This window comes from Cottoperca gobio, chromosome 6, assembly GCF_900634415.1.
Source record: "Cottoperca gobio chromosome 6, fCotGob3.1, whole genome shotgun sequence".
Taxonomy (NCBI): Eukaryota; Metazoa; Chordata; class Actinopteri; order Perciformes; family Bovichtidae; genus Cottoperca; species Cottoperca gobio.
This window is the reverse complement of record NC_041360.1, coordinates 12,998,593-13,022,721: the sequence shown is the minus strand read 5'-3', so window position 1 is coordinate 13,022,721 and position 24,129 is coordinate 12,998,593. Positions and strand designations below refer to the sequence as shown.

At 41.1% G+C, this 24,129-nt stretch overlaps 1 protein-coding gene across 1 annotated transcript in view; it reads right to left on the bottom strand.

Annotated features, from left to right (window-relative positions):
- Positions 1-213: 213 nt before the first annotated feature.
- Positions 214-24,129, bottom strand: part of LOC115009406 (membrane-associated guanylate kinase, WW and PDZ domain-containing protein 2-like) — a 76,176-nt gene continuing 52,260 nt past the window's right edge. The window contains 14 exon segments of the mRNA XM_029433366.1: positions 214-1,539; positions 2,542-2,680; positions 3,267-3,410; positions 3,582-3,801; positions 5,301-5,595; positions 6,068-6,253; positions 7,312-7,551; positions 9,995-10,187; positions 10,593-10,684; positions 10,805-10,997; positions 12,726-12,757; positions 18,072-18,240; positions 18,699-18,927; positions 18,929-19,229. Coding sequence (XP_029289226.1) covers positions 851-1,539; positions 2,542-2,680; positions 3,267-3,410; positions 3,582-3,801; positions 5,301-5,595; positions 6,068-6,253; positions 7,312-7,551; positions 9,995-10,187; positions 10,593-10,684; positions 10,805-10,997; positions 12,726-12,757; positions 18,072-18,240; positions 18,699-18,927; positions 18,929-19,229 — 3,122 coding nt within the window. The 3' untranslated portion in view covers positions 214-850.

Sequence of the window (24,129 nt, the reverse complement as noted above, 5' to 3'; positions counted from 1 at the left end):
AAGACATGGTGGTTTATATCCATGCACACTGGTTTTGGTGACTTGCACAGTCTTTGATATGTAGTAATAGACGAGGCCATGGAAATAGTGATCCTAAAATACTGTCCTGGTGTTTTTTTCTCTTTTCTTTACAATGTATCTAACTACAACACTGCCTCAAAAACACCAACAGGTAAGTTTTTGAGATTACCAAATGTACATATTTTTCACATCTTTACATTTACAGTATATGATATATTGGTAGGCATGTGAGATCTAACATATGTCGGGTTAACCAGGCTGTCACTTGGGTCAATGCCATGTCCTCCAGGAGTGTCAGTGTCACTGCCTCCCTCTGACAGATTTGTAGTCTCACTCTTCTCCCACTGCACAGAGAAAATGGAGCAAAAGTAAATCTCTTGGATGTACATATGTCTCTGCCCTGCGAGGAACCTTGTTCCATCTGAGGTTACGTTGCACTAACCAATCTGAGCCAGATAAGGTAGAGCAGTTAAAGGTACGCGTCGAAAGCACAGCTCCACTCAAAATCAGACATTGTTGCTCCATCTGTGATCAGAACATTAACTGTCTCATCTGAGGGTCCAAAATGCCTACATATTGAGTAGTGTCCATCGGGTTTATACTGTATGTTACAATAGCTGTGAAAGTTCCTCTGTTTTTTAAGGTGGTGGGTGTAATAATTATCTCATAAGAACAAATGAAACATAAAATATGATTTTAGAAGTAGATGTAGAAGAAAACAGGACAGAAAGAGAGGGTGAGGGAGATTTACTGCTTTTCTCAGACAACCGATGATGAACTGATTGAGGAGCCAGACAGTGTGATCCGGTCCAAACCAACGAGATCCATTCTACCGGCTTACTGTGGAGGTCCAGGACCTCAGGGTGCCAGGCAGTTTGTCAGACCCAGAGACGTTCCAGGGCCCAGGGGAGGCCGCTGCGCTCCTCGCAGGAGGATCTTCTATGGTTTTTGAGGGGCAGCAGAGCCCACTGTGACCACTGGACTTCTCATCTTCTCTGGGGAACAGACCTCTGGACACCAGCCTCTCCTGGAGGCTGACATGTCCATCTCCGCCGCTGAGAGAGGCTCCATTCAAATTCACACTCACATATGGGTCCCAGGGCCAGACAGTGCTCATTGCCTGTGTATGCAGGCCCTTTCTCTCACAGCAGGGGGAGCAAGTCTCCCTCTGCCTCTGCTCTCTTCTTTCAACGGACCTCCCCAGGACAGCTTTGGGAGGCAAAGCCCGAGGCTGTCTGTCGCAGTCCACCTCTCCAGACCCCTGAGGGGTTCCCTGCCCCCTGATGATGCACTTCTGCTGGGTGGACCTGCCACCTGTAGCCCCTCTAATGGAGCTGTGGTCTGTCAGCTGTGGAGCCTTGTCTACCATGCACACTGTGGCCTCTAGAGGGAGCTGATGAGGGGAGTCTGGGGCTGAGGCTGGATGGGATGAGAGCAATGGATTCTGGTAGGGTTCAAGGGTCACTTCCTGCAGGGCAGAGTGGGCTGTAGAAAAGGAATCCCAGGGGCCGGCACAGTCTGTCAGGGAAGAAGAAAACACGCTCAGGTGGACTGAGATAAAAGCAGAGTGGCACACAGCAGCATGCACATGCACACACAGAGAATAAGGAGAGGAAAAAAAGCAGAGACAAAGAAAGAAGTACACAATAATACAATTAAACATCTCATCCTAATATAATATCAGGCAATCTTGCATGCAAATGTGTGTGAGGAGCACACACCTGACCATCTAGGCCTCTACCACACCAGACATGTGGGACAGGATTCATTCAGTGCTTGAAAACAATGAGCACATTGGTAGTTGTGTGATAGACTGATCCAGAGCAGATTGATTTCACATAGTCTACTTCACAGCCCTCTTCAGGATGATACAATTTCATCTGGAGGGTCACTTCAAACCATATTGCTCTCTTACTACTACACGCAGAAGCACCGGCAGACACACACATAGACTCACTCGGCTGCTATTTTCCCATGCATGAACTCATGATCATGCATACATGAATGCATGCCGAGAGCCCAGCTACACTGCACACAGATTAATCAGTATGAAGAGAGACGTGCAGTTTTTCACAAACCGTGTCTTTAGAGTGGCCCATTAGGAAGAAATAGGGGGAGCTTAGTGTGTCACCTTTCATGCACATGGAGAGGTTGGAAGGTACCATTCCTGAGGGAAGGCAAGTAAAAGCCTATACCAATCATTACAACACAGGAAGGCTAAAGAGTAGGTTGTTATTCTACTGTTTGATTAAAGCAGTTTGTTACATAAAGACAAGTTTAATTTCAGACGACAGTAGACAGTAGAACACTGCGGAGTGAGGAGTAAAATGCAGAAAGACATTAATGCATGTTAAAACATGTAGCATTTACAGAACAAAAGCCATTCTGGTTAAAAAACAGTAATGTTGAACCTCAAACAATGAATCTCTAGTATGCAAGTGAGAAGAGATCAGGTCAGAGAAAGGAGAGAGATAGAGTTGAAAGAGTTTAGAGACTTGACTTTGTGCCAGGAGAACCCACCATATTCTGGCACCTGCCCTGTGCCTCGCTTTAACAGCAGCCTGACCCGCCTGCCTCCCGCCTTGATGAGTTCAATGGCGCGGGCGTGAGTCATGTCCCGAGTGCTGTCCCCGTTAATCTCTATGATCTGATCCCCTACCTGGAGGAGACACACAGAGCGTAGGGTCGATTTCTGTCAGCTTGTGTTTATCCACAGAAAGTTGACTTTTCCAAACAACTGCAGTCTTCTGCTGGTGGGTAGCTCCACTGGAGCAACTGGGGAATAAGTGCCGTTGAGTACCTTGTTCGAGTGCACCTCAATAGGAATTGTTAAGGGTGAGCCGAGGATTACAAAGTGAGTTGACATGCACTTATACTTACTCGGTTTCACCCTTTCCTAACCTTTAAGCTATTCCTGCCCCATGAAGAAGATGGGATAGACAGCAAAGTACAGATTTGAATGAAAAAAAGGAGTGAAAGATAATAAGCATTGAACTACAGTGCTATCTTTTATTTTTTTTAAAGGCAATAATCTGTGCAATTTTAAACCATCTGTCAATTGTGTGAAATAAAAACATCAGTTATGTGTGATATTCTTTTAGATGTAAGTCAAGATGGACAAAACTGACATTTTGCTGCTTCTCAAGTGTACATCTGTGGATTCATTTCTGCATTTATTCAACATAACAACAGTTTTCACTGACAGCAATTCCAATTATCTCCCAAAGATCTTTTCAACATCTCACCCTCATCCTTCCATTACGTATGGCAGGACCATCTTCAGCAAGGCGCAACACAAATAGGTCCATCTTGTACTCTCTGCCCCCGCGGATACTGAAGCCAAAACCTTTTGCACTTTTCTCCAGCTCCACTGTGAAGTAATCATAGTCCTGCAGAAAAATAATAGAACATTTGCAACAAACCCACCGCAAATAACAGTGTACTATTCAGAAAACAAAGATTACCATCACCATCTCCACAGTGTGGTGGCAAAACTGCATACAAATGAATATGTACAACTCATTGTCAACTCGAGCATGTGGTTCTTGGTCTTGCCGTACCTGTGGTCTGAAGTCAGGTGGCAATCCCAGAGGAAACTGTGCAGCTGCAGGGTGCTGTCTGAAGTCCAGCAGACCAGGCGGGTGTCTGTAGTCCAGCGTCGGCGGCTGTCGATAATCAGTAACTGGTGGGTGACGATAGTCTACTGGAGGTTGCCTGTAATCAGTGAATGGAGGATGGCGATAGTCAGGTTTGACGTCCTGTCTGGCTTTTACCTCTGACCTGTGAGGAGAGAGAAAGCAACAAAATCAGAGGAGAAGTTTGTGGAGAGCATTGCTTTGAAGAAGCATTAGAGCAGAGGTGGGAAAGATAGATAGGTACACCACACCAAGAACAGACTGTTCCTCCACTGCCATTTACTATACTCACTTTATATCATTTGTGCAATATTCACTTTATTTTCTATCAACCACTTGGTACTTATATTATTTTTTATTCTATTTAATTATTGTGTCCTGCTTTTTACTTCATATGTTATTTTGCTGTGACAAGATACATTTCCCCGTTGTGGGACTAATAAAGAATTGTTTTCTGATAAGACAGAAAGATACATGGATAAAAAGAGTTGCTTTTTTGCATTTAGCATAAAAGAAAAGTGAAATGAATGGGATGTGTCTTAAAAATTGTTTGCAGAGGTTATGAGTTCAATAACTAGTATGGCCCTCGAAGGATGTTGTAAAAATAAAATGGCCCTTGATAGGAAAAAGGTTCCCCACCCCTGCATTAGAGGGACAGTTCACTCCAAAATCAAAAATACATGTTTCCTCTTGTAGTGCTATTTATCAATCTAGATTGTTTTTGGTGTTGGTGAGTTGCCCAGTGTTGGAGATATTGGCCGTAGAGATGTCTGCCTTCTCTCGAATACAATGGAACTAGACGGCACTCAGCTTGTGGTGCTCAAAGCGCCAAAGAAAATACTAACCGTAACCGCTAACCGTATCACCGTGCAGGAGGAAGCGTGCATCTATTCATGGACTTTTTAGAAGGAGGTGTCCGACTGCACACAACTTCACATGTTCATGTGTGTCTTCTCATGTGAGAGTGGACAGTGTCCCTAACCATGTAGATTTAAGCAACATTTGAGCTAAGTTTGCTGTATAAGGATTACGGAGCGTGTGCAGCTAAGGAAACTCACCGCAAATAGGATGGAAATATCACTTATTGTTTTGAAACTTTTATAAAGCTCCCACTTGTAAAATGGGCATACATCCACAGCTCTGGGAGTGCTGCTGCTGCTGATCTGAGACTCACATGCACACACACCCATCCATGCACGCACTCACACTGCCATAGTTTTGACATGGAAAAAAAGCCTGATTGCTGGGTCCCTGCATTATAGAAGAGATACCTTAAAGTAAATTATTCACTGGCACTATAAGAGTGGTGTTACGCAACAAAGTAGAAACCAGCCTGAGAGTCTGACTGGGACAAAAGTAGTCTTCAGTCACAGGTTTTATCCTCAACTTACTGACATGCAAACCGAGGATGGCCCACACTTACCTATACACAGTTTGATACCTTTGAAAACTCCTTGCTTCTGCTTCTTTCAGTCATTCTCACACTACGCTTAAACCCACAATATGTCACTAAGGCAATTTATGACAGCTTCTGGCAAACAACTACAACTGCTAACGCATATTTTAATGCGGAAATTATACATAATGTACCTTTCAGGAATCTTGTAAATTGCTGCTGAGTACAAAAAAGAACATCCGTTTTACCTGCCGTCGTGGAGGTAGAGCTGTGGAGGGGGGCCAGAGGGCTGGTTGACCGGGCTCTGCTGGGTTCCAGGCGGTGCAGGCTGGGAGGCTGCTGGTGCAGGAGGGCCACTCACTGTTTGGCTTGTCTGAGCTGGTGTCTGACCAGGCTGGGCAGGTATCTGACCTGTCTGAATGGCCGTTTGGCCGGACTGGCTGCCTCCTTGGCCTGGCTGGGCTACAGGGCTGGGCTGGATCTGGGGGCTGTGTTTCTGGGTCATGGGGCTCTGCTTCTCTGAGCTGGGGCCAGAATGGGATCCTGTGATGGACATAGGGTGAGACAAGATTTCACCTTTTTAGAAAATGACAAACTCTGAAGAGAGGGATTTAGAACATATTGATAAAGGAAAACATGCTCAGGATGCACGAGACTGCAGTACAATTGTCAAATTTGCTGAAATGTATTTGAGAAAACTACTGAATGATCTGCTGGACCTTGTTATAATGCTCAGTGTCTCTGGCTAAAATGTCAAGATTATGTTCAAGCGTCACCATAACCAAAACAGTGGGAGAAGACCCCTCCTAACATTGTGCTCCCTTCAGGCTTACTATATGTGAACCTGCCTTTTTACTTTAGAAGACTGATGCATTTTGTGTTTCTTAGGCCAAGTAAAATACAAACATATTAAAATAAGGGAAAGCAGACTGACTAAAGAGACTTTTCTTCTAGAAGGCTGCCACACAAAATTGAAGTATCAAAATGAGTTTTCATGTCACACACAAACACTCACCCTCCTCTGGTATGATGTGCAGTGTGACTGTTAGCCCAGCATCTTTAATGAGCTTGACAATGTCTGCGTGCGGCATGCTGATGATGGACTGTCCATTCACAGCCAGGATCCGGTCCCCCACCTTTAGCTTCCCACATCGGTCCGCAGGGCTGCCCTCGATGATACGTCCTATTTTATGAGGCACCGCTGGAAACAGGCATAACGAGGTAGTTGTCAATGGCAGTTTTGAAGAAAGATGTTGAAACAGCACCGATAAAACACAATTTCAAAGTGGAGAGAATACCATTTAGAATTGTATTGCAACATGAGCCTCGCTTGGCATGAAGCAGTTCTGAACAGAGCAGCCGCTTTTTAAAATGACAGTTCCAAATAGTGTTATTCCTTATGAAGCAATGCCACGACACAGAAACACTGACATTGTTCAAACCTGCTAAGAAATTTAATTTTTTTATTTTATGACAATAACATCTTAACAAGACAGGGTTTTGTGTTTTAGATAGAAAAATACAGAAACCGGAAAAATCTGAATATAAAACATTTCTTAAGGGACAGTCAAACATGCACATTTACATCCTGAAATAATGTTGGATGTTATAATGACTACTGTACACTAGACCCACTTTTGGGGTTTGCATAATCCATATTCAGGTGTATGCAGATACTTAGAGGAGGATATATTCATATATGGTTCAAGAATCCATCTTCTGTTAAAAGATACCAGCTCCTTTTAGTGGAACCATAAATAAAGCCACATTTAAGACTTTTAAAGTCTCTTTTAATATTACCCTGGCAAGACATTAAGACCAATTTAAGAATATAAAAGCAAAATAAAAAAGCAAAACTTAAAAAACAAGTCAATTTCAGTTTGACCCCAGCTACTAAAAGTTCTGAAGCTATTGAACGGGATAAGAAATACCACCCAAGCAAACTAATTGTTAAGGGACATGAAGCCCACTGGTTATTAGTAAATCAGATATGAGGGATATTATACTTATGACCCTGTTTCTTGAGTGGAGATGCAGTGCATTGTGTGGTAAAAATCTAATCTTATAAATAAACATTATTTAAATACATTTAAATTATTATTAACATTTGGATTATACTTAAAATAAAAAAGTAGCAAAACTCCATAAACAATCACTCTAGGACAGTCAGCACCCCTAGGATACTTGGGCATCTGGATTTATAAAATCACCATTTGCATTCAGTAACAACCTTTGGGGCTCCAGACAGAAACAACTCACTGATGACGGTGGCGTTTTCTGGTCTATTCAGGGAGCTGATGATGACGAAGCCGAAGCCCTCATTCTCCTTGCGGTGAATAACCACATCACTGGTTTGCAGGGCGGTTCCCTCTGGAGGAGAGGTGGCAGCTGGGACGACAACCGCTGGAGGGCCCGAAGCAGAGGCTGCATCGCTACGTGGAGAGCTGTGTTGTGTCGACACTGAGCCGGGGCTGCGGCCATTCACAGGACACAGTTCACCTGGAGGAGAGGAGACAAGATGAGTCAAAGCAGCAGCTCTGCTACTGTAAAACATGAACAATTTACTCTTAGTGGCTGTTTATTTAATGAAGCTTGTTTTAATATAAAGCAGCTTAAGATGTAACCATTGGAGAAATTCCAGTTCTGCAGCAAGTGTTGCATGAAACAGCGCTCTTCTCTATGTCAACTCTCTGTCGCAGCCACATTTAGCTTGTCTGCTTGACATTTGACAGGTATGACTCTTGCGTATGTATAGTCCCCTCCAAAACTATTGAAACAGCGAGGCCGATTCCTTTATTTGTGCTGTACACTGAAAACAATTGAGTTTGACATCAAACAATGAATATGAGAAATGAGTCTTTCAGCTTCTATTTCCAGGTATTTACATCTAGATCTGATAAACATCTTAGAAGATAGCACCTTTTATTTGAACCCACCCATTTTTCAAGTGAGCAAAAGTATAGGAACATGTGACTGACAGGTGTTTCTTGTTGCCCAGGTGTGTCCTGTACATTGATAATTCAAACAATAAATAGCACTCGACGTCTACTCTCAGTTTCAGCGTCAGGTTTTGCCTGTACAGACTGCATTTATAGCTTTAAAGGTGTAACCAACATGAAGACCAGAGAGCTGTCTATGGGAGAAATGCAACCAATTTTGAAACTGAGAGAAGATGGAAAATCAATCAGAGTCATTGCACAAACATTGGCCAGTACAACCATTTAGAATGTCCTGAAGAAGAAAGAAACCACTGAGCAATAGATGTCGAACTGGTAGAACAAGGAAAACATCAGCAGTTGATGACAGAAACATTGTGAGAACTGTAAAGAAAATCTCTAAAACAACTGTCAGTGACATCACCAACAACCTCCAGAGGGCAGGAGTGAAGGTTTCACAATCCACCGTTCGCAGAAGACTTTGGGAACCAAAGTACAGAGGCAACACCGGAAGATGCAAATAAGCAATAAGAACAGGAAGGCCAGATTATAATTTGCCAAAAAGTACAGAGACAAGGCTCAAAGGTTCTGGGACAAAGTTTTATGGACTGATGAGACAAAGATTAACATTTACCAAAGTGATAGTAAAGGCTAACGTGTGGAGAAAGAAGGGATCTGCTCATCAGTGAAACACGGTGGAGGTAATGTCATGGCTGGGGCTTGCATGGCTTCTTCTGGGACGGGCTCATTGATCTTCTTTGATGATGCAACACATGATGGCAGCAGCAACATGAATTCAGAAGTCTACAGAAACATTTTGTCTGCCAATTTAAAGAGAGATGCAACCAAACTGATCGGGAGATCTTTCATCATGCAGCAAGACAACGACCCAAAACACATTGCCTAAACAACCAAGGAGTTCATCAGGGGAAAGAAGTGGAAGGTTTAAGTCAATCTCCAGACTTGAACTCTAATGAGCATTTTACCTGCTAAAGAGGGACTGAAGGGAGAAACCCCCTAAAACAAACAGCAACTGAAAGAGGCTGCGCTGAAAGCCTGGAAAGGCATCACAAAAGAAGAATGAAAAAGTTTGGTGACGTCAATGGGTGGCAGGCTTGAGGCAGTTATTGCAAGCAAAGGATTTGCAACTAAACATTAAGTATTATTCACTTTTCACACTATGTTAAGCCTCTGTTTCTATACTTTTGCTCACCTAAAAATGTGGTGTTCCGTTAAAAACGATGCTATCTTCTAAGTTATTTATCAGATCTAGATGTAAATACCTGGAAATAGAAGCTGAAAGACTGATCTTTTTTTCTCATATTCATCTTTTGATGTCAAACTCAATTGTTTTCAGTGTACAGCAAAAATAAAGGAATCGGCCTCGTTGTTCCAATAGTTTTGGAGGGCACTGTATATGCCCTTGCAACTGCCCTGCACAGAGCCTGCTGCAGTGCTTCAAACCAACAAATGATAGACCAAGTGTGTAATGGCAATGTATGTATGTATATATATACTGTATATATATATATATACTGTATGTATATATATATATATATATATATATATATATATATATATATATATATATATATATATATATATACAGTATATATGAAAGATGGATATTTAGGATCAGATTATCACTCTGTTAGTTGCCTTCACTGTGAACTGATTATTGTGTTGTTGGTCTAAACCGGCCTAATTTTCCAGAGAAGCAACATTGACCATTAACACTTTATTTTAATGTGTGTGCCCCCCAACCCGGTTGCCCACTCCAATGTCTGACTGAAGATTCTGCCCTTGGATAGATGTAAAATATGTTTGATCTGCTACCACAGAAAAGATGTGTGGGTGAGAAGTACACACTGATCCTGCACACAGATTGCACACGTTTTCTTTTTTTAAATTCGATGCCAGTGGAATGTGCAGCACGTTCTCCAGTTTTGTTAAAATGTGAAAGAAACAAAACAGAAAAATAACAAAAACAGAAAACATGTCCTCACCGGGCATTTGCACTCTCCTTCTCACAGTCAAGCTGACTTGACCGTTGCGAGCGGCTGCGTGCATCAAGTCTATTACGTATTTGTGCGGTTTCCCAGCAACCACATTTTTATCCACAGAAATGAGTTCATCCCCAGGTCGCAGCCGCCCATCGCGCTCAGCGGGAGTGTTCTCTATTATAGCGCCAATAACAATCTGTTGAAAGACAATCAATATTAGCAGCATAGATGAAGGTGAAGAGGATGAAACAGAGACCCAATGAAATCACTCAGAAATGTCTTTGTCCATGTTGGAAACTAGACTTTTGGTCATGGTAACATTGCTCCACCTTCCTAATATTCTCCTGTCACATTCTTCTGTATCATAGTTTGCATGCTGTTTTACACGTGGACAAGTTAGCAAGGCATTACTTCAGTATGGGAGGTACTGAGTTAGGACAGTGTGGGAAAGCCAAGGAGTGCTTGTGTGTAAGTGTGCGTTTGTGGAGGAAGTGTGAGATGAGGTTAGGTGCAGGTCAGACGAGGTTGGTGTGTATGAGGTTAGAAATGTGTGTGGTCCAGCCCGTCCCATACGAGCCTTGTCACGGGCGTCCGGACTCACAGCCTGCACGGCCTCGTCTCCCCCCAGGATGCGGAAGCCAAACCCCGTCTTCTCCCTCAGCAGGTGCACCTCCACCTCTTCATACTCTGGACCTGAGTCACAAATAAAGACATTAAAAGGTCGACTCTATCATTAATTTTAAATCCCCATATTATGAGCAATTTAAAGCAACATAATGGCCGATCTCCCATCAACCAAGTTCCAGTACTCACGTCGGCTCTCGTAGATAGCTCTCGACTTCTCGTAAAGGTCGTAGGGATCAGGTTTGTTAAGGTCAAAGCCCTCGGTGGAGTCAGGCACAGACGTGCGGTGCTGTGGCTGGTTTGGGAACGGCGTGCTTGGCGGCAAAACTGGGCCTGACAGGTTTGCTTGGGGGCTGCCATGTGGGTCCCACTGGTCAGGCAACTACAAGAAAAACACAGACAAAAGATGTTTCATTTTAATTATGGGAACCTATCTTGTGGCAGTGCAACAATCAGTCCATCTACATATCCACTTACATATCACACACACAGTACAGCTATGGGCTACGATCTCAGAACTACATCACTCTGTTCGTCCCCTCAATTCGCACGGAACTTGGAAAAAAGGCCTCATCGTACTCGGCCCCCTCAACCTGGAACACGCTTCAGCAGGAACTTAAGCTGTCCAGCTTGATACCCCTGGGACATTTTAAACTCATTTAAAAAAATCTAGAGAAATCATCTGTCTGTGTTTGTTCTTGTCATTGAAAATGCACTTCTATGATGTTTTATTTGACTGTTGCCTCTGTGTTTAGGTCTGTCTGTATCTTGTATGGTGCTGTTGCCATCTGATCAGGTCTCTCTTGAGAATGAGACCCTGTGTCTCAATGAGATTTTACCTGTATAAATAAAGGCAAAAAAAAGAATATATATATATATATAAATATATACGTGTATATACATATGTATATACACACGTACATATACATATATATATGTACATATACCTATTGTATTCTATTGTTTCTGTATGTTGCACTTCAAACTGGCTATTTGAAGACAGTGTTCACTTATACGATTGTACCTATTTGAAGCTATTGTACTTACAAGATTCTTGCTGTTCGGAGTTGTATCTCCATGATTGTTTGCACTTTTTGTACGTTGCTTTGGACAAAAGCGTCAGCTAAATGAACTGTAATGTAATGTAATATACATGTATATATATATATATATATATATATATATATATATATATATATATATACATATATACGTATATATATGTATATGTATATACTATAATATATATATACTCATAATATGTCCTGTGGCAGTTTGCTCCTGCTATTATGTAATTTCCTCAAGGAGAACATTTAAGTTTTGTTTTTTCTTTACCAACATACAGATATTGTCTGTGAATTATTACATTTTGTGTGCATGTGTGTGTATGTGTGTGTGTAGAAAAAACACAACACAGCAATACTATGCAGCAACTGCTGTGCCAATAAGACCACTCAGAATTCAATGTGACAAATAAAGCTTGTTTGTGGTGATTACGTTCAAATATACGAAAATAGTTAAAACAATAAATCCAAGGCTAACTGTGCAAATAATAATGTCAGGTAACATTGATGAAGGAAGATGATCATCAGACTTAAACAATAATAGAAAATGTATTATTATGTAAGCGTGCGAGTCATATTTCGATAAATGTTTTGCTTCAGTTAAAACAATCAATTTTGCAATTAGCTAACAATTTGCTATTTGACCATGGGAATATGATAACAAATTAAAATGAATATTCACAATTTTAACTTAAATGAGACAAGATTCATTATGTCTAAATGTTATGTATATTACCATGAATGAGTGCTGATTGTATAAGCAGTAGCAGCTTTTCCCCAGCTGGTGAGGTGTGAGATCTGATGTCATCAAACCAATAAGCAGGTCACGACGGGCTGGCTCATTTCACAATAAAGCAAAAGCCAAACACCTCTGAGGCAACACAGCCGTGATGACAAACACTGATCCTACACGCTTCAATCTTACCTCACTGCTTCAACAAACAAATCTGGTTCAGACGAACATTTTCTCCCTGAATCTCTTTTTTTTTCTCAGTTGAAGATACTCACAGATACAAGCAGAAACACATTTGCTTCAATTATTATACCTGTTTGGAGGCCTTCCACGGAGAGATGTGGCCTGAGGAAGAAAGAGAAAACACATTTTAGAGACAGCAGACTCTGATAACCTGTCAGATTCTTACGAAACAACAAAAATAGAGACAATTACAATTAAACAGACAAAAAACAACTATAATGGAACTTGTGTGCAAAGGTTTTTATTCATGAGATATTGGATACAAGTGTTAAATCATCTTCTCTTAACGTGTGAAAAAGACCTCAGTTTGCTGATTCTATATTCCTCTGTTTTGACTTTGTTTGTGTAACTCTTCCTAAACGAGTTTGGCTGTTGCGTTTGCTTTCAACATAATTACATCATTGGCTGCAGGCAAAAGCATGAACCCCCTTCCCCCAACACACACACACACACACACACACACACACACACACACACACACACACACACACACACACACACACACACACACACACACACACACTTTTCTCTGCAAGTCATATTTTCTCTGCATGTAGGAAGCAGGGAGCACTCTATATCACAACAACAATCTCATCAACACAGTTCCCCAGTGACTCCACTGATTCAAAGACATACAGCAGATTTATGCTGCTGAGACCCAAATACATACATTTACACATGGGGTGGGGGATCACATGCAATTGCTGCTTTGTATAAACATGCAATTTGAATCCTTACACATGTGGATAGGAACACATAAACACATCATGAAGCACACTAGACTCCTACAGCATCACTGATTAAACCTTTAACAGATGTGGGCGCATGCAAAATATCCTCATGTATTTAATATTTATTCAGTTTATTAGATTTCCTGAGAAATGTCAGAGAGCAGTGGATGAAATATATTGATGGAATTATTCTCCAACTACATCCGCCTGCTTTTTACATGTGGGAGATGAAGGCCAGAGCACTTTGCAGCGAAGCAGAATGGCAGAACTTTTTATCAAAATCAGTGAGTGAGGGGAGATTTGAGGGAAATGAAATACAATAGATCACTGCCAGTTCATGTGAAGACTAAATTAAATTTCAGATTTATTTCTGCTATTGTTTAGACCTTTTCTGTTATTTTCCTACATCTTCCAACCCCAGCCTTCCTCCATTTGCCCAAGTAAAGCGTCATTTCTGAATAGAAATCTTTCCCATTTCCAAAAATATATTGCCCTGCTGTGTCTTAGAGTGTGCAGAAGCACATGAGAATACGAAGAAAAGACAAATAAAAACCCTCACTGTACATAAATGCATACCATAAACATGAACGGAGGTTTGAGGAGAACTGTCTATGAAACGCTTCAGCACAGTGGCAGCAGCAGAGGTACGTCTCTGTGGGAGGCCGGGACTAATAACCATGTTCTGCAGGGAATACGGGCCTTAAGGGAAGCCTTTAAGGAAGTCTAATAACTCCTTCTCAGGAAACTTTCCTTTATGACCCACTGAGGGAAATGAGTATAAGCTACAAGGCAAATGTCCACTAATATTAAAGAGGAGCGTCATCCACACAGAGGCATTTAAGCTTGATTTAAATTCTAACACAATTCATCGGCATATGTGCCGGATGTGTGGCGGAGTCGTATGAATGCTGATGAATTACAAATGAATGATTGGTAGAGAGGCTTCGTGTGGCCTCTCTCCGGACTCTGTGGTCAGACAGTCTGGCAGGCCGGCCTCACAGACTAGCCTGCTGAGTTCTGGATGGCCTTCAGATCAGCCTGATTGGCTTGTGCTGCCTGACACCTTTTTTTTTTCACAGCCATGATCTGCATCCTCATTGGTGCTGCAAAATGTTTCTAGTCTGTGGTTGGCTCCGCTTCAAACTAGGATGTCAGGGGACGGAGCTGTGAACACGACCAGAGCTCAGTGGAACTCTGGCAGAGTGCCCACGCTACAGCAGTCAGACACAGAGACAAACACAAATACAAACACACATACTCACACATGCAGCGGAAGTCTAACACCCTGTCTGTTATACACAAGGCACCGATGCTCAGAGTCTCACAACTGAAATTATGCGCGCAAGCTACATTTTTATTGATGTTCTACATAGAAATCCTACGTCTGTGAACACAAACATGCTTAAACATTACTGACATTTTGCACATCTGAGTCACTGTAAAGGACCTTGTCTTTTCTTTCACCCTGCAGCGAGGAGAGCGACACACACAGAGTCAGAGAGGTTCCTGGTGTGTCAGGCTGATAGTCCCCGTGGGCTCGTTTCCTTCAGTTGTTTGATAGAAACTGGTGAGGTTGGAGGAGATGGCATCTTCGAGGTAAGGAGGTTATTTGGCAAATTCAGCTCAGCACATAGAAGGATATCTATTGCAAGCTGGCTGTATATTTGAATACAGATCTGTGTATGTACATGTGATGATGAATTAATCTGTGGGGGGAAATCTCATTTATATATTTCAGCATTTTAAATGGCGTGTAGTGAAACATAAGTGAATGTCCTTTGCAAAGGTTAACCACCAGGTGGCAGATGCTGGCTCTGCATGGTCATGAGATGCTCTCAACATTTGAGCTTCCACCTAATCAACTGAGTATAATTCACTGAACAACATACAGTACACAATCAATTCACCAAGATGAGGCAACAGTTTGTCAATACATCTCCAGTAATGTCCAATAATGTACTGTCAGACTGGAGACAAAAGGACTGACGTAAAATTAGCAAACCACCCAACAGCACTTACATCAAATAGTCTGATGTATCAGGATCATTAAGTGCTAATGTCTTTGATTGTTTTTCAGGTTTGCAATAATAATTCCTGTCACACTTTAATTAATTAAACCTGAGATGCACATGAGACTGATTGTTTTCATCCTTAATTAGATACTATTATTGAAAAAGGAGTAATGCCAAAGAGAGTGCACCTATAATTCCTCTTTATTGTTCTGTTATAATCTCAGAAACAATGCAAATCAACCCCTCACTCCGAGACAATTTGTCTCGAGACAAACTACAGACTTAAAGACTAAATGAGCAGGCAAATGTGAAGTGCTAAGCTGCTGGGTGGCACATCAAAAGCAAACAGTGAGCTTACAAAATTTGTAGGTGCTGTACGGTTAATCGTTGTGCAGTTGAGTGAGTGTGTTCGTCAGTTAGCCAAGGGCTCAGTGGCACGCAGCCCCGGGTAATTATTAAATTCAATTTTAACCCTGTGACCAGAACACCTTTTAGAGAATCAGTGTAAAAGCACATATTAACAAGTAAAGCTTTCACTGTGGAATTTAATTCCCTCGCAGGTGGCCAATCTTGTAGAAGACAGCAGAAGAGGGAAAATGGCCACACTCAATGTCGTTCTGGGAATATCACAAGAACTCCGCACTTCAGACTTCCCCACTTTGAAATTCTCTCTCATCCCTCTTCTCTACTGCGTTATAACTCCTTGATGATTTATGTTCTCAGACTGAGTGCATGTGGTCGTCTCCTTCTTTCATTGCAAGAGAACAGTACCATGCTGGACGTGTGCAGAAAATTAAAGGTGGTGTGGAGCAGCTCATTACGATGCAGAGCTTGTTACAGGGATTCAACATGTGACAGACAAAACTAACCTATTCTAAATACGCAGACTTCCAACAATAAAATCAGTAAAAATCTAATGTTTGCTTAACATTTAAGTGAGTGGAGGAGGAAACATTGTGGTATTGTGAGAAAACTCGAGAAGAATATTTTTCCAGACGGACATAATCAATGATGGATAATCAAGCACACGCAGAGATAAATCATATTTGATCAGTGATTCAAGATATAGTAAATATCACAAATAGGACTGTGTGTATATTCTATTTTCTGTTAGTTACAATTGTCCCTAACGCAGCATCACTTGAATGAATTCAGAACACGCTAAACATCATTTCATTTCAGAGCCAGTACAAGTTGCCAAACAGCATCATGCCAACCAGTTCAGCTTGTTTGCCAGTAAGAAAACACTCTCCACAGTAGTTTCTGTCCAAAGCACATTACAGTAAAATAACTGCATTTATTTAGAAGATGAGTGGCCCCCGTGGGAATAAAACCGCTTCCCCACAGCACTGTTGGTGCCATCTCTACCAACAGAGCATCTATCCCAACTCTCCACTGCAGTTTAAATTCGACCAGCTTCTGATTTGCTTAATCTTAAAACCCTTTCCTGTGTTAAAGCTCCCATTTTGTTCCCGTCTGTGCCAGTGGAAAACATCAATTGGCGATAAAGCTGCATTTAGAAAACACTGACACACATGATGTGACGAACACAACACTTACTATGATGCTTTCACTGTCCTCTGATTTTTTATATTTCTGTGTATTCTCTGCATGACTTATCACATATGAAATAAAGTATTGTTGTTCATTTCATTTCTATGTTTCTTGTAGTGTATCATAATATGTCCTGAGGCAGTTTCCTCCTGCTATGATGTCATTTCCCCAAGAGGAACATTTAAGTTTTGTTTTGTCTTAACCGATTTACAGATATTGTCTGTGAAATAATCCTGAATTATTGCGTTTGTTGTTTTAAAAAACAATACAATCATTTGCCCAGTTTTGCACCAGTCACAATAAGTCTTCTAGCTTCTAAACTATTTAGTATTCCAAAAATAAAATATCATCTAGAGACTTGAATAAAATCTAAGTAAGGGGCCACTGTGATTTGAATGTGTTCAAAAATAGAACGGGTCTCAAAATTATCATAATCAAAATCTCTTTTGCTCTCTCGGCTCTCACTGTCAACTCTACTCGACTCCTCTATTGCAAAGCTGCAGCTGGGGTTGAAGATGCACAGCAACATGATATTTGTGTCTCATCAGAAGACAACTTATATTTAGCTGGATAGTTGCTCATGTACTGGATCCTTCCTTATTTTTGCTAAAATTATCTTGGTCTTTGAAAGGTACTAAAATGCCACTTGTGATTTGATACTAATTGTGCTGTAATAATATTTGCCACCACTGCTGACATATCTATGTAGACCAAGGACAATCACCAGGTACTAAAGAGTTGAAAATGATTTGACTTGCCTGAGAAAGTAAATTACATTTATACACCCCGAAACAAATGTTGCCGCTGCTTTTATTAACCAAAAACTAAAATATAACTACAAACTTTTATTTATCTCAAGCAGGTAAACTCCTTCCTTCAAATCTCTTCTTAAGAATGGCATTTGTTGTATCCATTTAAATTAATTTATATTGTTTATATCCACATTTCTGGCTCATTATTATTGTAATAACTATAAATCTGGCTTTTCTGGCACTCGTCTCATCTACAAGTTTCCTTGTTGTCCTTATGAATGAACAATAGAAAAAAGTGAAACCGTATTAAAAGCATGTAAACTTATTACCAAGCAGACAACGGAAAAGAAACAAGTCTGTCTCTTACCTGTTGCTCCTCTCTGTATGAGGAGAGTCGCCTCGGCTCCCACAGGACACTCTTTAAGCATCTCCACCACTCGTCCATGTCCAGCTGCAGCCACTGGCTGTTGGTTCACCTCCAGGATGAGATCTCCCTCTATCAACCCCGACGCTGCCTGTGAGCCCGGATCCAGCACCTGCACCACAATTAATCTCCCGTCACACAACTTGACTCGCTGTTATTTGATTTTGTTTTACCTTGCAATTAACACATAACCACTTCTATTAATAATTAATTCAAATTTAATGAACTTGAATAAAAAACGAGAAAACCTGCACATTGAATTGAGGGAATTTAATTCATAATTCATAGAGATAGTTAGAAAATCCTTCACCGGCTGAGCTCACTTTGTTTTCAATCTCTTTCTACTTATTGCCGTTGACTAAATTACATTTACGTGGACCTGCTGTTTTAAGTCTGCCTCAAGTGTAATGTGTAGCTCAACTCAGTTGCTGAGTTTTGCTGACTACTGAGATTTCACTGTTGAAAGAACGCGTTTACTTCCTGAAACGCACAAAGTAAAAAACACATCAACATCAAACAAGCCTTTCATTTCTCATTGTCTACTAAGTGGATGTACAAATGATACATCACCTGTTTAACTCGCTGACCAGTGGGACTGTCAGCAATGGTGAACCCGAATCCCTCCGACCCTTTTACCATGGTAACTGTCAGAAGCTCTGCACCATGTGCTGTTGCCCCAGCAACCCCTGCAGTCCCAGAGGAGGCCATTGACACGTTGTCGTCGTGAGGCGTGAGAGCCGATGCTGAGCCAGGTGTGGTGGGCGGCAGGGATGAGCCATCCAGATGTGTGTCCCCAGGGGTGAGGAGCTCCGGCCTGAGCCAGAGCCTGAGGAGGAAGCTGGGAGCTCAACGACAGATACTCCAGGTAGGGGTCGTAGCTGCCGCGGCCGTTCACGACCAGGGGGCGGTGCTCCATGCCGATGGGTGTCAGGGAGGCGCTCGCTGCGCCGCTTGGGTCCTCGGGGTCAAAGGGCAGAGGATATCCTCGACAGAGCACCAGGGTCACGCTCTGACCGATTGGTACGGACTGGAAAAGCTTGACCACGTCGGCGTGTGTGGTGCCGAGCACGCAGATGTCATTAATGTAGACAATGACATCACCTGAGGAGGAGGGAGACACAGACTCAGTCACACTCACACTACAGTATGTTACATATAACACAGACCACATGATCTGGACTCAGTGGTTAATGTGTAAACATACGCATAACACAACTTGTGTTCTGTCTGTTGCCATAAATGTCAAACCTCAACGGTATCAGGACACGCTATACAACACAGAAGAAGCACGCTGTCCCTCTCAAGTGTCACATAGCATTACAATATCAGCTTAGCACCACTGCAGTCAATCTACAAGTAGCGAGGTGGGAGAGAGACGGGGTCTTGTTGTGTCTCTGTGAATATTACACACTGGCATTGTAATCATGAAAATCTCGGATGCACACACACACACAACAAGATTAACAGTTTTGAGTCTTGGCTCATGCGTATCACCCCTAAAGGCCTATCACATTACAATAAGCCATCAGCAAGAAGTTTGGGTGTTTGAGTTTGATTCTCGCCGCTGTTTTGACGACCAAAGAAGGTCGTTCAGTCATGCTTCTTTCAACTCAAGTTAATTTAAATCTAATCCTTCTTATTCTTTGAAGCTTTACACAGGGTTGTTCATGCTTTTATTTATTATTTGTCTTGATTGCTGTAATACCTTTTACAGAGGTTTTCTCCAGGCTTCCCTCCATCGCCTTCAATTGGTCCAATAGTGATAGTGGCCTTCTGAGTAACATTGTAACTCTCAGAGCCCGGCTAGTGACTAAGGGCCATCAGGCTTATGCAGTGCTATCTTACCATCGAGCAATCTATCACTGCTTTTAAATCTCTTCTTAAAACATTCTTCTTTAAAAAAGTTTTATCTCTATGTGCATTTTATTTAATTACAATGTATTTATTTATATTGTATTTTATTATTATTAAATATTTTTCTTGTTGTGAAGCATTTTTTTTAAATAAGGTTATTATTATTATTATTATTATCATTATTGTTATTATTATCATTATCATTATTGTTATTATTAGTAGTATTATTATCATTATTGTTATTATTATTATTATTATTATTATTATTATCATTATCATTATTGTTATTATTATTGTTATTGGTATTATTATTATTATTATTATTATTATTATTATTATTATTATTATTATTATTATTATTATTATGGTATTGCATCTCCCTGTTAAGCTGGTTACCAGTGTACCATTGTTTATGATCTTGTGTGCAAGAAAAGTTGTCTCCTTCACACCCGACCTGGCTGGCAGTGCCTGTACTATCTAATTTCCTCACTTCACTAAATGTTATATTTATGTTCATCTTACCAGGTGGGTCGATTACATTTTTCCTGCAAACCACTAACAACGAGGTGAAACAATTTCACAAATGCGACATTAGATACTCTGTCATCGCTGCTGTAGTTTGAATGTGCGGAAAGTTATGGATTTCAGCTTTAAAGTCACAGCCCCATGACAAATACAGCTGCCTCAAATCCTCTATTTCACACTTCTGGGAGCAGTCTCTGTCACGCATGCACGCATCATACATGTCACATGCCCAATCATACACAATTCCTAAGAGCATTGCCGCACAGCTCAAATAGGCCAGCTAATCTCTGCCAGGGAGTGTCTGTGTGCGACTTTGTGACTGTGTGCATGCGTGAGTGTGAATGTGTGCGCACATGCATGTGTGAGCAGCTCTGGCAATGTCACAGAGTGGAGAGGAGCAAGTAGAGAGAGAGAGAGAGAGAGAGAGAGAGAGAGAGAGAGAGAGAGAGAGAGAGAGAGAGAGAGATCAGAACAGAGACAGAGAGAGAGAGGAAAGGGCTGACAAACCTGGAAAGAGGGATGAAGAGAGAAAAACTAGAGAGGTAGAAAGAGAGAGAGGATGACAATATACTAAGGCTGAAAGCAGAGGAGAAGTGTCAGATGACTTGGTTAGATAAGGAAGCATAACAAAGGGTAAGCCAGAGAGACAAAGAGAGAGATGGCGATAAAATAGAAAGAGATGGATTCCAGATAAAAGGAAAACTGATAGGCATAGGGAGAGACATAAAAGCAGAGAGTCAGAAGGAGGATTCCCAGTTTTGAAATGAGCTCTAAATGAGCAGTTTAGACACCAGCCGTGCCAGGCATGAGGCCAGCGCATAGGTTCAGAGCAGAGCACACATGAAGCCTCATGCAGCAATTCCTTCTTTGGGCCTATGTAGATAGCCCACTATGACATATACCCACATTATCTCTTTAAAGTTAGGCCTAACCTAAGGCTTATTTTAAGGTAGTGTTAACTTTGTCAGCTTTTTTCTTTTCTTAGTCTTGTGTCAAATGTCCTTCTTATTTAAAAACCTCATCCTCTTTCTTAAGTCAAGTTTTAGTTTATTTAAAGTCTGGTCATTTTAGTCTCATCTTAGTCAAAGAAATGGTAATTTGAGTGTTGACATTTCAGTAAATCTAGTCTAGCCCTTTCATGCATGAATTATGACCCCCTCAGTCAAGTGTTTTTATTGCTCTTTAGGCATAAAAAACAAGATTAGAATTTTTATTTCTTTTTAGATATTTATATGTCCACTCAGGTGGACAGCATGCATTTATGTGTTCAGCTGAAGAAATATGTATTTAATAAACAAATTAAAAAAATGATATATAAAGATGTGAAAACTATAAAATGATGTATGTATATATAAAGAAAATGTGCATACATATACAAAACACCATTTAGGAATACTTTCTATTTCCTTCTCCTGTATAGAGCACATGGAATACACATGCTACACACCACTGGCATACAGTTAGACTGTCCATGAGAGTCACTGTGACAGTAACTCTTCTTACACTGACCGAAAATATAAATGCAACACTTTTGTTTTTGCTCCCATTTTTCATGAGCTGAAATCAAAGATCTAAGACTCTATAAACACAAAAGGCCTATTTCTCTCAAATATTGTTCACAAATGTGTTTAAATCTGTGTTAGTGAGCACGTCTCCTTTGCTGAGATAATCCATCCACCTCACAGGTGTGACATATCAAGATGTTATTTAGACAGCATGATTATTGCACAGGTGTGTTTTAGGCTGGTCACAATAAAAGGCCACTCTAACATGTGCAGTTTCATCACACAGCACAAAGCCACAGATGTTGCAGGGGTTGAGGGAGTGTGCAATTGGCATGCTGACTGCAGGAATGTCCACCAGAGCTGTTCCACGTGAATTCAATGTTCATGTCGCTATATGGTGGTCACACCAGGTACTGACCCCCCCCCCCTGTTCAGTGCCTAATAAATGTCTCTTTTCAAGATAAAACTGCACAGCTCAGAGTGGCCTTTTATTGTGATCAGCCTCAGACACACCTGTGCTGTAATCATGCTGTCTAATCAGCATCTTGATGTGCCACACCTGTGAGGTGGATGGATTATCTCAGCAAAGGAGAAGTGCTCACTAACACAGATTATAAAAATGGTGTGAACAATATTTGAGAGAAATAGGCCTTTTGTGTTCGTAGAAAAAGTGAAAAAAAAATGGGAGCAAAAACAAAAGTGTTGCGTTTATATTTTTGGTCAGTGCATATTGAACTCTTAAGAACTGAGGGGAGTAGGACACTAATAACAAGATCCTTCATTAGAGAAGACTATCTTCTATGATAATTGGCAAAGCACGCAGGGCACAAAGCCACAAGACACTGCATGCAAAATATAAAGATATACAAAAAACTTCAAATTGCATTCTAATAACATAAATAAATGGAATTACAGCCAGAACAGTTCCTGCAGATTAAGTTTTTTCAACAACAACAGTAGCAAGTATTGTAGTGAGCCAGTGATGCATGACATCCAATTTAGTGGACAGACGAATAATTGTAATTTCCTCCCAAATATAAAATCAATACTTTGACAATTTATGAATTATATGAATCCTTAGTTTTTACTTGATGTCAGCACATTTTTTTATAACTGCAAGGGTGTCTTTCCATAGAAGGATTGGCAAGGTATTGATGAGGGACTGGAAGTTTCTGGCTGTCTGTCTGCCATCTTGGTTTGGAGAAATGTATCTTGCACTTACGACAGCTTGCCACTGAGTAGCAGTGTATGGGATGATGCAATAGAGTTCACTTTAGTGGCTGATGTGCAACTATACCATCAAAACTCATGCACATACAAGAAAACAGCTTTTGAATAGCTGTCCACTGTAGTGACCTCTATGCATGAAAGGGCTAAACAAAATATCTTGTTTCCTTCCCCCAAGCGCTGATGTTGTCATTGTTAACTTTACCTCAAGTAAGGAGGTTACTGCGAGTCCTTCTGACTGCTAAATGTGTGCTGCCGGTGTCGTCTTGATATGGTGATATAGTAACAGCGAGTTTTAATGGCGGTGGTGCCATGTAGTCATCGTCTTGTCTTAGTCATGGAAAAATTGTATATTTGAGTAGTTTTCGTGAACAAAGTGAACACCAGTTGAGAACCAGCCTATGCTCATTAGGTATTTTGTTCTCCATGTAAGACTGTAATGCTTCCATTCAAAACAACACACAGTAAATGAGCAGTTTGGTGTCTACTCAGCGATATATTGCAAAAGAAAAACACACTGTTTGTTAACCTTCCACATACAGCATGGGTGGTGATAGCCTAGTGGTCTGGTGGTACGCCTTCCTAACCAGAAAGTTGTGAGTTCAATATCAGGGCTGTCACTGTCCCAAGTTGCTCCAGGGAGACTGTCCCTGCAGTTAGTTCACTGTAAGTCCGCTAAATGATCTGTAATAGCAGGGCCTCTCTCACCACTAAGTTAGCCATGTGAGACAGAATTACGACTTGTGTGGATGTTGCACGTTCTTGCTTTTATGAATCAAACAGAAACACAAGTAAGGGACAAAAGGTGTAGTGATATTGCACCTGCAGTGCCGCTGAGAAAGCAGGAATGAATCTCCTGATGAAGTAGGTGTTGTGTGGGCTGATGTCAA